At 48.5% G+C, this 15027-nt stretch overlaps 1 protein-coding gene across 1 annotated transcript in view; it reads right to left on the bottom strand.

The window, feature by feature from the left end:
- LOC147100641 (arf-GAP with coiled-coil, ANK repeat and PH domain-containing protein 3-like) overlaps nucleotides 1-15027 on the bottom strand; it is a 378922-nt gene that overhangs the window by 9206 nt on the left and 354689 nt on the right. Inside the window, exon 23 of the mRNA XM_085967110.1 lies at nucleotides 14708-14769. Within this exon, the coding sequence (XP_085823236.1) occupies nucleotides 14708-14769 (62 nt within the window). The remainder of the gene's footprint in view (nucleotides 1-14707; nucleotides 14770-15027) is intronic.

Raw genomic sequence — 15027 nt, 5'->3', positions numbered from 1 at the left:
CCCTTAATTGGCCTGCTGAGCCCGCTGGGCAGGCTCAACAAGGTCAATCAAGTCAAAATCACGTGGGTTGGCTAGAACTCGATGGAGGCAGGACTACAACCCTGAAAGTTGTAGTCCCGCCTCCTCAATGAAAATCCAGCCCAAGAAGTAAGAGCAGGAGTCGGCCACACGGCCCCTCGAGCCTGCTGCGCAACACAGCCCCTCGAGCCTGCTCCGCCACACGGCCCCTCGAGCCTGCTCCGCCACACGGCCCCTCGAGCCTGCTCCGCCACACGGCCCCTCGAGCCTGCTCCGCCACACGGCCCCTCGAGCCTGCTCCGCCACACGGCCCCTCGAGCCTGCTCCGCCACACGGCCCCTCGAGCCTGCTCCGCCACACGGCCCCTCGAGCCTGCTCCGCCATTCAATAAGATCATGGCTGATCATCGACCTCAACTCCACTTTCCCGCCTGATCTCCATATCCCTTGATTCCCCTAGAGTCCAAAAATCTATCAATGTCAATCTTGAATATACTCAATGTGGTAAACCACTGTTATAGTTATCACTGTATATTGTTCTCACTGTTCTCACTGTCACATCACTACACGAGGTCGCCTCTTGTCGCACTGTTATACCTGGGCTGACCACCTCCGACTCCGCCCATTACCTGCCCAGGTATAAAGGTAGCTGACTGGCTAGTATTCCTCCCTGTTGGATCGGATCACCCACGAGGGTGGGCTCTGTTATTTAGCCAATAAAAACCTTCAGTTACGTTCTTAACTCGTCGCCTTTTATTGGACTAATTGATAGGCATATCAATTTTATTGACTAAATTTTAAAGATGTCTGATAATGAACAGCAACAGCAAGGAGCTCACCCAGCAGCACAGCAACAGCAGCCTCCAGACAACGGGCCACACCAGCCGGCTTGGCTGCAAGCCTTGAAACCACCATACCTGGATCTAAACCCACAGGCACCAAACTCAGCCAACGACTTCAAACACTGGCTGGACTGCTTCGAATCGTACCTGGAGGAAGCCGTCGTCCCTCAGAGATCCAAACTAAGAGTCCTGAAAGCCCAAGCGAGCCCGAGAGTATATACACTCATCCAGGACATGACTACGTACGACGACGCCATCAACCTACTGAAACAGCAGTACCGGAGCCCGGTAAACTACATGTACACTAGGCATCTCTTAAGATCTCGCCAGCAACAGCCAGGAGAATCGATAGCTGAATTTTCACGAGCGCTGAGACAACTCGGCAGGAACTGTGACTTTAAAGCGGTGACGGCTACTGCGAACATGGAAGACAATGTCCGCGACGCCTTGGTGAGAGGCCTACGTTCCGACTACACACGGCAAAGACTGCTTGAAGCTAAGGACATAGACCTGGACAAGGCCGAAGCCCTCGCCCTCACCCTAGAGGCCACCCAGCAAGACCAGGAAGCGTTTGCCAGGTACTATTCGCGACCCTGGGACTCGGGCCCGACCCCCACCCCACCACCCTTCACAGCGCTGCCCCCGGGACCTACCTCAGCGTCTGCATCACGGATCCGACCGGGCCCGCTAGCCCCGGTACCGGCCCCGACATCAGGCAACCCCGATCGGGCCGCTGGCTGCTTCTTTTGCGGCCAGGAGAAGCATCAGAGGTCGCGCTGCCCAGCCAAAAACTCGACCTGCAAAACCTGCCTCAAGAAAGGCCACTTCTCCAAGGCCTGCAGAAGCAAATCCTCAGAAGCCAGCAGTGCCTCATGCGAACCCTGGGGGCGGCCATCTTTGTGCGGGGCAGCCGAAGCCTGCAGAGCCTCATGGGAAAACCAGGGGCGGCCATCTTTGTGCGGGGCAGCCGAAGCCTGCAGAGCCTCATGGGAAAACCAGGGGCGGCCATCTTTGTGCGGGGCAGCCGAAGCCTGCAGAGCCTCATGGGAACAGCAGGGGCGGCCATCTTTGTGCGGGGCAAACGATTTAAACAGAGCCTCATGTGAACTACGGGGGCCGCCATCTTCGCTGCCATCTTGTCATGACAACGACGCGCTCATCTACACCCTAGCTTCCGTGACCCTGGATCAAGCCCGCCCGCACCACCTGGCCAGCTCAATGATGGACATCAAAGTCAACGGCCACGCCACGACCTGCCTGTTCGACAGCGGAAGCACGGAGAGCTTCATCCACCCAGACACGGTGAGCCACTACTCCCTCCCCGTCCTGCCAACGCGCAGCCGCATCTCGATGGCATCGAGGTCGCACGCCACAGACATCAGCGGCTACTGTGTCGTGACATTGTCGGTTAAAGGGACAGAGTATAAAAATTTTAAACTCCTCGTACTCCCCCAGCTGTGCGCTGCCGTCATACTAGGGCTGGACTTCCAATCCCACCTCCAAAGTGTAACCCTAGCATACGGTGGACCCCTCCCCCCACTCACAGTCGACAACCAGCGAAAGTTAAACCGCCCACCGCGTAACACCTGCAGCCTATCCACCCTCAAGGTACCGCCACCTTCCCTGTTCGCTAACCTCACCCCCGACTGCAAACCTGTCGCTACTAAGAGCAGGCGGTACAGCGCTGGGGACAGAGCCTTCATTAGCTCTGAGGTGCAGCGACTCCTGAAAGAGGGCATTATTGAGGGGAGCAGCAGCCCCTGGCGTGCCCAGGTGGTGGTAGTCAAGACCGGCGACAAAAATCGCCTGGTTATCGACTACAGCCAGACCATAAACAGATACACCCAGCTGGACGCATACCCCCTCCCCCGCATATCGGACATGGTCAATGAGATTGCACAATACCGCGTATTCTCGACCATCGACCTCAAGTCGGCCTACCACCAACTCCCCATCAGCCCGGAGGACAGCCAGTACACCGCCTTCGAGGCGAATGGCCGCCTCTACCAATTCCTTAGGGTCCCCTTTGGTGTCACCAACGGGGTCTCGGTTTTCCAACGGGAGATGGACCGGATGGTTGACCAGAACGGACTACAGGCCACTTTCCCCTATCTCGATAACGTCACCATCTGCGGCCGCAACCGGCAGGACCATGACGTGAATCTGGAGAAATTCCTCCGTACGGCCCAACGGCTGAACCTCACCTACAATAAGGAGAAATGCGTGTTTAACACAGCGCGCCTTGCCATCCTTGGCTGTGTAGTAGAGAACGGAGTCATCGGCCCCGACCCCGAAAGAATGCGCCCCCTCATGGAGCTACCCCTCCCCCACTGTCCAAAAGCACTTAGGAGAACCCTGGGGCTTTTCGCCTACTATGCCCAATGGGTACCCAATTATGCGGACAAAGCCAGACCCCTCCTGAAAACCACATCCTTCCCCCTCACGGAAGAGGCGTGCGCGGCCTTCTCCCTCATTAAGGGAGACATAGCCAAGGCCACAATGCACGCAGTGGATGAGTCAATCCCCTTCCAAGTGGAGAGCGATGCATCCGACTTCGCCCTAGCCGCTACCCTTAACCAGGAGGGTAGGCCGGTAGCCTTCTTCTCAAGGACCCTACAGGGCCCCGAGACCCGACACTCGTCGGTCGAGAAGGAAGCCCAGGCAATTGTGGAGGCAGTACGGCGCTGGAGGCACTACTTGGCAGGCAAACGATTTACCCTCCTCACCGACCAACGCTCGGTTGCCTTCATGTTTAATAACAAGCTGAGGGGCAAGATCAAGAACGACAAAATCTTGAGGTGGAGAATCGAGCTTTCCACCTATGATTATGAGATCTTGTACCGGCCCGGTAAACTGAACGACCCCCCTGATGCTCTTTCACGCATTACATGCGCCAGCGCGCAAAGTGATAGACTTCAGACCCTCCACAATGACCTCTGCCACCCCGGAGTCACCAGACTCTACCATTTCATTAAGGCCCGCAACCTGCCATACTCCATCGAGGAGGTCAGGACCATGACCAGGAACTGCCAGATCTGTGCTGAGTGCAAACCGCACTTCTATAAGCCGGACAGAGCAAGCCTGATCAAGGCCACCCGCCCCTTCGAGCGTCTGAGCATCGACTTCAAGGGGCCCCTACCGTCATCCGACCGTAATGTGTACTTCCTCAACATCGTTGATGAGTACTCCCGTTTCCCCTTTGCCTTCCCCTGCCCAGACATGACCAGTAACACGGTCATTAAATGCCTGAACAAACTCTTCGCCTTGTTCGGGTTCCCGAACTATATACATAGTGACCGGGGCGCCTCCTTCATGAGCGAGGAACTCCGTCAGTTCCTATTGGAGAGGGGTATTGCAGCAAGCAGGACCACCAGCTACAACCCCCGAGGGAACGGCCAGGTGGAAAGAGAGAACACGACGGTATGGAAGGCCACCCTCTTAGCCTTAAAGTCTAAGGGCCTCCCAACCTCCCGCTGGCAAGAGGTCCTCCCGATTGCGCTGCACTCCATCCGGTCACTACTTTGCACTGCCATTAACACCACCCCCCATGCTCGAATGTTTGTCTTCCCCAGGAAGTCGACTACGGGAACCACCCTACCAACCTGGCTGACCTCTCCGGGACCCGTCTTGCTGCGAAAGCACGTGAGGGCCCATAAAACGGACCCCCTGGTCGAGAAGGTGAACCTCCTGCACGCCAACCCCCAGTACGCCTATGTGGCTTACCCAGACGGACGGGAGGACACTATCTCCTTACGAGACCTCGCACCCTCACCCCCCCTCCCAACCCCCCGAGTCCAGCCGAGGTAGACGGCATGCCGGAACCCCACGAGCCTTTGCCGACTACGCAGACACCAGCTTTAACACCGGATAATGTAACACCGCCGCTGCGACGATCGGAGAGGCTAACGAAGCCTCCGGACAGACTGACATACCAGAGCTGGTAATACACTTCACCCCGCCGGACTCTAATCTAAACAAGGGGTGAATGTGGTAAACCACTGTTATAGTTATCACTGTATATTGTTCTCACTGTTCTCACTGTCACATCACTACACGAGGTCGCCTCTTGTCGCACTGTTATACCTGGGCTGACCACCTCCGACTCCGCCCATTACCTGCCCAGGTATAAAGGTAGCTGACTGGCTAGTATTCCTCCCTGTTGGATCGGATCACCCATGAGGGTGGGCTCTGTTATTTAGCCAATAAAAACCTTCAGTTACGTTCTTAACTCGTCGCCTTTTATTGGACTAATTGATAGGCATATCACTCAAAGACTCAGCATTCACAGCCCTCTGGGGCAGAGAATTCCAAAGATTCACAACCCTCTGAGTGAAGAAATTACTCCTCATCTCAGTCCGAAATGGCCGACCCCTTATCCTGAGACTATGCCCCCTAGTTCTCGACACTCCAGCCAGGGGAAACAACCTCTCAGCATCTACCCTGTCAATCCCCTTCAGAATCTTGTATGTTTCAATGAGATCACCTCTCATTCTTCTAAACTCCAGAGAGTATCGGCCCATTCTACACAATCTCTCATCATAGGACAGCCCTCTCATCCCAGGAATCAATCTAATGAACCTTCATTGCACCGCCTCCAAGGCAAGTATATCCTTCCTTAGATAAGGAGACCATAACTGTGTACAGTACTCCAGGTGTGGTCTCACCAAGGCCCTGTACAATTGTAGCAAGACTTCCTTACTCTTATACTCCAACCCCCTTGCAATAAAGGCCAACATGCCATTTGCCTTCCTTATTGCTTGCTGTACCTGCATGCTAGCTTTCTGTGTTTCTAGCATTCGTGGCTCTTTTCAGAAAGCTGGCACAGGCACGATGGGCTGAATGGCCTCCTCTGTGCTGCAAAGTTCCATTAGTTCTCTGATGACTAGTGCATGCTACCCTTGGGAGATGAAAAGGGGGAGGAACCTGACATTTCATTGATTTCATTCTTTAGTAATGTGCTCTATGTTGGCGTCCTCTACAAAGTATCACTGGTCCCAGAAACGACAGAGTCATGTGGAGACTGGATTCATGAAGAATTTCAAAGTGAGGTAAAATTGAGGAAAATCTATCAGGATGGAATGAGTTTAAGGCAGTCTAAATTCAGTTCACACCAGATGTGAATTCAACAACAACAACAACTTATATTTATATAGCACCTTTAACGTAGTAAAACGTTCCAAGGTGCTTCACAAGCGTATTAAAAGACAAAAAATTTGACACCGAGCCACATAAGGAGAAATTAGGGCAGGTGACCAAAAGTAGGTTTTAAGGAGTGTCTTAAAGGAGGAAAGAGAGGTGGAGAGGCAGAGAGGTTTAGGCAGGGAATTCCAGAGCTTAGGGCCTAGACAACAGAAGGCACGGCCACCAATGGTTGAGCGATTTTAATCAGGGATGCTCAAGAGGGCAGAATTAGAGGAGCGCAGATATCTCGGGGGGTTGTGCGAGAACGTAGGTTCTGGGGTCAAGTGTGTCCAGGGTTTGGGGACATCTAAATCTCAGCATAATATTTTTTAAATACTGCCTAAAACAGATCAGTACTTGTGTTTTTTTAAACAACAATATTCTGCATTTTAAATGGTGGTTTACTGTGCTTAGCCTCCGAGTCCCCATGTGCTGAAACAGGAGGCTTCCAACAGTGAGCTGTAGCATCTGACGCTTCGCCTAGTGAGGTGAGACAGCTAGGTGTTGAGTCGCAGCAACCAATGCCTGATGCACTGATACCAACGCCTGGTGTTTGGAGTCCAAATGTTCACACCAAACTTCTAATGTCTTTTGATCTGCAGTTTGGTAGAGCCCCATGCATTTCACACCTTGCACACTTCAACCTGTCAAGTTGGATCGGAGCTTTTTCCAAAGCCAGTGAGTTAAGCAGCTAAGGGCGGCCGAGTTACATAAAGCCCCGTGCATTTCACTCCTCGTACACTGCATGTGCAGGTGAAGGGTGCTAGGTATGAAATTCATGGTGATCAGAGAGCTGCATATTGATGGGGATTAGAAGGTCACTCAAGAGAACACCAGTTCTGGCTCCACAGGAAGAAAAAAAAAACCCTTGCATTTATATAGTGCCTTTCGCATCCCAAAGCACTTAACAGCCAATGAAGTACTTTTTGATGTATCGTCACTGTTGTAATGTAGGAATCGCGGCAGCCAATTTGCGCACAGCAAGCTCCCACAAACTGCAATGTGATAATGACCAGGTAATCTCTTTTCGTGATGTTAAGGGATAAATATTGGCCAGGACACCGGGGAGAACTCCCCTGCTCTTCATCCAAAAGACAGCACCTCAGACAGTGCAGCATTCTCTCAGTACTGCATTGGAGTCGCAGCCGAGTTTTAATGCTCAACTCTCTGGAGTGGGACCTGAACCCACAACCTTCTGACTCAGAGGCGAGGGTGCTGCCACCAGGCCACGGTTGATAAGGAAATGAAAAGGGAAAAATGGCAGGGGGGGAAATTCTGCAGCAGCAAATTGTGGCTCACTCAGGGCCCACTGAATAGAAACATAGAAGATAGGAGTAGGCCATTCGGCCCCTCGAGCCTGTTCCGCCATTTAATGAGAACATGGCTGATCATCCAAACTCAGTACCCTGTCCCTGCCTTCTCCCCATATCCCTTGATCCCTTTAGCTTTAAGAAATATATCTAACTCCTTCTTGAATATATTTAATGAATTGGCCTCAACTGCCTTGTGTGGTAGAGAATTCCACAGGTTCACCACTCTCTGGGTGAAGAAATTCCTCCTCATCTCTGTCCTAAATGGTTTACCCCTTATCTTTAGACTGAGCCCCCTGGTTCTGGACTCCCCGAACATCGGGAACATCCTTCCTGCATCTAGTCTGTCTAGTCCTGTTAGAATTTTATAAGTTTCAATGAGATCCCCTCTCATTCTTCTAAACTCCAGCGAGTATAAGCCTAATCGACCCAATCTCTCCTCATACGTCATTCCTGCCATCCCAGGTATCAGTCTGTTGATAGTGATCCAGAGAGATGGGGGCGGAAGGACTTTGTTCCTACAGTTCACGCAAGAGCAGTAGAGTGAGTTATTCATTGTGTTTAGACAATACCTCGGAGCTTCCATTTTGGTGCCATGTGTTGAAGAAGGGTGCGATAACAAACATGCACACAACAAGTGTAAGGAGGAAATCGCGAGTGAAATGAGCTGGAAAAAGGAAGTGAAGAGCACCAGTTGAGGTTAGGATTTCAAACTGAGTTTATTAACAGTATTTCAAAAGACAATAAGAAAGCAGACACAAGGCAACAGTCAAAAGTGTAAATTGTACAAAGATATTCAGCTCCAGAATGCATCAGTGTGAGTTACAACATTCAGTACAGACAAGAGAAAGCTAGCACAGGCTCATGACAAAGCAGGCAGTGACAGGGTTAAGTTGCGTAGCATATTTACAGCTGTACAGCAAGACTCCGTCCTACACCATTTCTACATACTTTTCACAATAACTTTACTTAAAATGCAGGTTTGTACTTTCTGCAAGACCTAACACACACATACGTAGCTGTTGTGTTTTGCCAAATCATCTTTTGGCATTAACTTCTGACTATCCATTTGGTTTCCCCATCCCTACCGCGCCCCCCCCCCTCCCAAATCCCTTCCCCGCAATATCTCCCCTCCTGAAGACACTGACTCTCGGGCTACATGGTGCTGGCTGCCTGCCCAGCCCTTCACCCATTCGTCAAGTGAGTGCCGCCAGGCTATTCGACCAGGGTACAATTGCTCCTGTCGCCGCCCAATGCCCAGGTGCGATTTACAGCAGGAAATCACTGGACAGTGATCAGGAGGGAGAATTCTTACCCACCCACGCCCCCGCCAGCCCCGGTGGAGCTCTGGCACCCAACCACAGACCCGGCCGAAATCAGTCAACTCCGCATTGAGCCGGGACATTCCTGCTCCATATGGCTCAGTTCCATACAGAGGGTGCGTTTACAAAGTGAGCCGCCGGCAGGGGGTGAGGAGATCCAGCCTTTAAATCTGAACTTTCCGTTAATTCAGTACCAGATCCAGCTGTCTATTTATTTACCTCAATTCGGTTTACATCGTTTATGTAGTCTTTTGGCAGGAAGTAACAGCTTTATCAATGGTGGGCCAGAGGGTTGAAGTAAATGATTTTAGAATAAAACCATTTAAAAAAAAGTGTATTTTAAACCTGCATCAGTTATTTCCCACAATAAGCCCATTTTCAGGGTGTTGTAAAGTGGTTTATTCTGGCGTGGAAGAAAAAGCGACTTAAAATTCTAACTCTAGGCCTTTATTAAAAAGAAGGTAAGTTTACAAATGGCAGGACGATCATAAAGAACCTGTATGGGTTTGTACGTGATCCCTGCAGGAAGGCTGGAGCTGGGGACTGGGTGCGTTAGACACGGGCCTTTCACTTCTGGGGCCTGGGTTCAGATCCAGTCCAGACTGCCGAGATGAAAGTCTCTCGTTGTAAAGGTCCTGTTGTGAAATAAATGTGAGCCGCCCAGGGAACTGCCCATATCACTCGTTTGCTCACTCACTCACTGACAGTTTAGGTGCAGTATGGTGAGGTGGTGTCCCCTTGTGAGGTTGGGGCAGAGTAGAGAGCTTTCGCTGAATCTAACTTCTATTCCTAGCCTAAGTGTGCTTGACAGGGACAGTGGATGCCGGAAATGGCAAAGTGTTCTATTTTCCACCTTGATGAGCATAAAATTAACAGGAGCAAAAAAAAAAGGCTTGAATGTTACATCTGTGTCAGAATTGGCCTTCACACATCTCCAAACATGAGCAGAGCTTAACTGAGCTACAGTTGCAAGCGGTGGTAGACCAGCTCAGAGAGCAGCATGTGACTGGTGTTGTACAGAGTATAAATTCTGCCTGGCTCAAATCTTCTTGTCCCTTTCACCTCAGGTGACTGTTCTACAAACTCCAGCACAAACAGCCTTACCCAATTTTGGACAATAACTATTCCCGTTTCTAAAATGATTATTTACAAGTTGAGGTAAAGGGCGGTTGCATGAGAATGTTTTATATTGATTGGTTTACGTGATATAGTGAAAAGGTGCAAAAAAAAGACTAAAAACTGTACTTGGGCAGTGGGTACACTCAGCAGATTCTCACCTCAGGCAACACACTGGCAAGGACACCGCACTCCTCCTACTCAAACAAGCTGGCCAATACTTCTGAGCACATAATTTGTGTTATCTTCGTTCTAAGCCTGTGCAGGATAAATGTTAATACAATCTGAACAGAGACGGGGGTAAAATTTAAGCCTCAGCAAAACAGACGGTTCTCAAGGGTGAAACAGCGAGTTTGTCCCCTTGGAATTGCGCCGCTCACTGTAGAGGAGAGCTTGCACTCCATCATTGTTCAAATCTATAATCACTGATACGACGCCCACATTACACAGACGGCTTTAACAGCAGCAGCTCGCTTTGTCTTCCCTGCAGGATCTGGTGGCACCAGTGCCGCCCTCATTTATTACAGTTTGGGGGTTGTCTCTGGAGGCAGCACAGAGTGTAAATGTTGCACGCGGCGTGTGTTAAGGGGTTTGGCCCTGGGCCAATGATTCCCGCCAGAGGGGGGGAAAAAACATTATTTGCATCTTGACAGCATTACCCATCAGCCCGGTGAATAAATAGAAACTCCTTAATCTCAGCACAACAGATGTTGTTGGAACGCGTGCTGGGGCCTGGAGAACCCTCTGGAGGTCCTTCGCTAGACTGTCGGGGACTCTGAGGTGACACCGTCTTGTAATCACCTTGAATCTTTCCTTACCAAATGAACCTATTCAATCAGATCATTAGTTTTTTTTTTGGCCCAATAGTTGAGGCTTTAATTTTGATTTTCAGTCACACATCTAGACCATCACTCAATCGCATTGCCAGCCAGACTTATGTTGAAAACTCAAAAAATAATTCTTGCTTTAAGGGTGAAATTTGAAATGGTATTAGTACACAAGATAAATTACAATTCATTGCTAGGGTTAAACCTCAAGGAAAAGAAGGAACGATAATATAGCTAACAGCATTCCTCACCACCACCTTCTCAAGGGCAATTAGGGATGGGCAATAAATGCTTGGCCTTGCCAGCGACACCCACATCCCATAAATGAATTTTTAAAAAAGCAGGTAATGAAACACAAATAAGTGTCGAGGCATCTGTAGGCTTCAAAATATACAGCCTCAGAAATAGTTGGGAGGAAACAGTAAACCCAGACCAATCTGATGTAAAAATGAACCCCACTTGTAGATAATGAAGCTTTGAGAGAGAAAGAGAGCTGGCCACTCACTAACAGGTGCATGTCAGGATTACAAAAAGAGACAGGCAGGTCAGAATTCCTGAGTCAGGATCAAATATTCCTGAAAGTGCATTGCTTGAACCCCGAGGCCAGCTGCCGAATGTCCACGCCTGGGAAGTTCCTGCCTAAAGTCCTCGTGTGGATGAACGAATGAAATGATTTCCTGAAATGTTGAATTTTGGAACAGTGGTGAAGTAGTGCAATTTCTGCGGGGCCTAATGTGTGTGCAGAATCAACGGCTGGCTGCACGAGTGCCATGTGACCATTGTATCAAAGTTACTCACTTAACATTTTGTCAAAGGGCCACAATCAGTTTCTCATGGAAATGCCCCCGATCCGACATGTTGTGCTGGCAGTGTGACAAGGTGGGAGTCTGCAACCATGATTCCTCACATGGTGAGCTCTTGGGTTCAAAGGTGGGAGGTATTGTTCAGTCGCTCCACTGATACCTGCCCCATCTCCTAACAGCGTCTACTTGCTTTTCTCTCAGTGGCGAGCAAGTGAAGGGTGGTGGGGGACAGGGGGGAAAACAGTGCTGAATCCCAGCTCTGGCAATTCTCACAGCTCTGAATGGAGACCCAGAGACACATGGAGCAGCAGGTCTGCTGAGGGCCATGGGCGAGGGGGGTGACGGGTATGAGTACCAGCGCTTTATACTGTTGCTTTCTGCCCAAAGACTCACTTTACCAGCTTGTAAGCATCTTGCATTAGACTACAAAACAATGTTATGCACAGCGTTTAATTAGAGAGGTCAGGTATCACAAATCAGTTTGAAAATGTTGCTCCATACACAAAAAAGTACAAGAAAAAATTTCAAAATGAAAACTTTTTTTTTGTGGTTTTTTTGTTGTTGTTGTTGAAACTGTACCTGTCGGGACCCAGGCTTTGTTGCAAATCAAACAGCTTTCACAAAACGCGGTAAAATTGACCTATTGAGAACTCGCCGTGTGCTCTAGTGACCTACGCTGAACAAAGCTGTAGAAATCTGCACCGGTGCGTCGCACTAAATAAAAGCTCAGAGACATTTTATGCCTGTACTGTGCCGATACAAAACAAAGTGTGTCAATTTAAAAAAATACACTCTATGGTGTTACAAAAAAAAACACACAAATCTCCAACAATAAACACAGTTACCTGTATTGATTTTTTTTTCATTGCACTATTCCTCTGGGCAATTCATATAAATAAACACTTAAAACAACACTTTCACTGTTGAGAGAATTCACAAAGTGTAACAGAAAACAATACTGTAGGTAGGAAAAGTGCACAAAGTTGTTTTATACATATAATAATCTAATTCATATTCTATTTCATTTTAAATAAATTGTCCCAACCAGAACAAAACTCCATTTTAATATTTACAAAACTTTTTTTTTCCTAAAACGTGTGATTTTGTTTTGAGAAACAGAGACTTGTAACCAGCTTTTTTTTTTAAACCCAAGCAATACACATCAACGAACAACACCTACTGTACAGGCACAAGGCCAGAATCCGTCCTATACTTTTACCCAAGGTCACCTGGTCTGTTTATAATAATTACCATCAAGATTAAAAATAAGGTCAGTGTCACCATGGAGCCCAATCCCAGAAAACCATCACCTTCCTTCCGAACTGCTCAGGTTCTGGTTACTAGATGCATCATCATCATCTCAATAAAGCAATGTTTGATTGGTCAAAAGATCAAAGTAGTTCATATGGCTCAGCACTTCCCTATTCCATTGCATTTCTTCACCGTAGAAAAGCTGAATATAGTATAAAGTAATATTTAGTTGCCATTTCAAGTTATTTAATAGTAATTCATCGGGAAGCTAAAACTGGCTGTTTAGAAACTGCTGATGTTATTAAAGTGAGTCCCGTGGGACGATATCTTGCTTGGCAGGCATTTGCTGATGAATCTCCCCAATGTGCCTGAATGGATTTTTCTCTGTAACCGAGGCAACGAGTTCTGCAGCACCAATGCAAAAAACCAAATCAGAGCACATGACTCCAGGTTTCTCATCTAAACCTAACAGACAGCCACAGACATAATTAGCCCTGTACAGTGATATCACGTTATTGGTGAAAGCAGAGAAGGTTTTGCTCATAATTTAATTGGTTTATTTGGTGACTGGTGTAACAGACTCCATTAGAAACAGGATTCAGAGTAAGTCTATTGATTCCAATTTTCCACTTGCTAAGTGCCAATTATCTTCATTACCCCCATCTCCTTCACCCCTTTTAAAAAAAATCTTTATTTAATTGTAATGTACTCCCATATGATCTCCTTTGTAGCTTCCTGGGCCATACAATTTTCCCTGGTATCAGTATTGCCAAAACTCTCAATCCCCGACTCCTTTGGTGCCATCATGAGACTCCCACTTGGGACACTGTCCTGGACTCCCCTTAGAGAATCATGAATAATGGCAACACTGCTTACCTGCAGATGGCAAGGCAGCTCACCTGGGTAAGATTGATAATGCATCATGTCAAGTGAGGGTGTGAACATTAGCCTAGGCTGACATTCACACCCAGTCTGCCTGCCCTGCAGGGTACCAACAGAATCTTATCAAAAAGAGCCAAGAAAAATTACATTAAAAATGTGGGTCTTTTAAAAATCAAGCCCAGCTATTAAGAAATGACCAATTCTTAATCACAGGCAATAATGTAAAGAATGTTTAAGATTTTATATAAAAACATTAGGTTGTTGACTTGTACTCCAGGCCAGTAGTCTACTACACTCAAACTCAACTCGGCATCTCCACTTTTAATTGGAGAGAAGGACATTCACTTCAGATTTGAAGACTGTTTCATGAACTCTCAATCCCACCCGCAGTTTTCTTCCCTTCCCTCCTCGCCAGTAGTCACTGACTCATGACGTACAGTTCCACAGCTGCCAGCAACTCTCTGTACCTCATGTATGACCCTGGACGATGGGTGTTGGCAAACTCTGAGTGGGGTGGTCGCATCAATGCCAAGCCCAATCCTGTCCTTGACCCAATGTCTACACCACTTCTTAGCAGGGGTCACTAGATAGTTCTCAGGAAAGGGGAACCCTGGTTGAATGTTCCCCTCCCTAGCCCAGAGGGATTGAGGCCAATGGTAGCACCTCTACTTGGACCTAGTGCGATCAGCCAGTTCAGTAAAGACTTGGAACCTGCTGGTCTTTATGGGTCAGTATCATGCAATGGAGTGCATTCACCCACCAAGGCTGCTCCATTACTAACCCATAAAAGAGTGTGGAATGTTTGTGAATTACTACTTAGTTCCATGCTTCACAGTAATCACATTAAAACTGAAAAATGTTAAGAAAGGATAGCCATCCGTTCACTCAACACTAAATAAACTTTAAGCACTGTCCTTTTCCTCTTTCACCATCAATGCCAGCTGTACACACAGTCATAAAGAAAATAGCCCATCGCCCTCCAAAACACTATCCACAAGAGAAATGTATAGTCAAAAGAGGCCCGGTTATCATCACTACATCACCCGGTCAGGATATTTAGGGCTGTTTTCCTAGCATTCATCTATCTTAAGGCTGATAAACTCCTGTATGCACTTCCTGTACTGAAGCTCAGTGGGACTGCTGCTAGGATATTGACCTGGCTGGCCAAAGGGACCTTCAGTCTCCCGCATCTCTTCATTCATTCTTGCCAGTCGCAATCTGTGGGCAAAGAGATAGTAGATTAGCATTTCTCAAGGGCAACACAGGCAACAAGTAGAGGACTGCGACACAATTCTTCAGAGGGGGAAAACGTCAAATTCTCCCCAGGTGAACTTTGGAGGTGTACGGTCTTAATTTGGGGACCTGGGCGGTAGCGTGGGTTAGAGGATCACCTCTCACCGATGGGACCTGGGCGGTAGCGTGGGTTAGAGGATCATCTCTCACTGATGGATCCTGGGCTAAAATCTGGCTCAGATT

This window comes from Somniosus microcephalus, chromosome 25, assembly GCF_052327205.1.
Source record: "Somniosus microcephalus isolate GS21.2 chromosome 25, FLI_Smic_1.0, whole genome shotgun sequence".
NCBI lineage: Eukaryota > Metazoa > Chordata > Chondrichthyes > Squaliformes > Somniosidae > Somniosus > Somniosus microcephalus.
Note: the sequence above shows the minus strand (reverse complement) of the source record. Positions and strands in the feature narration are given on the sequence as shown.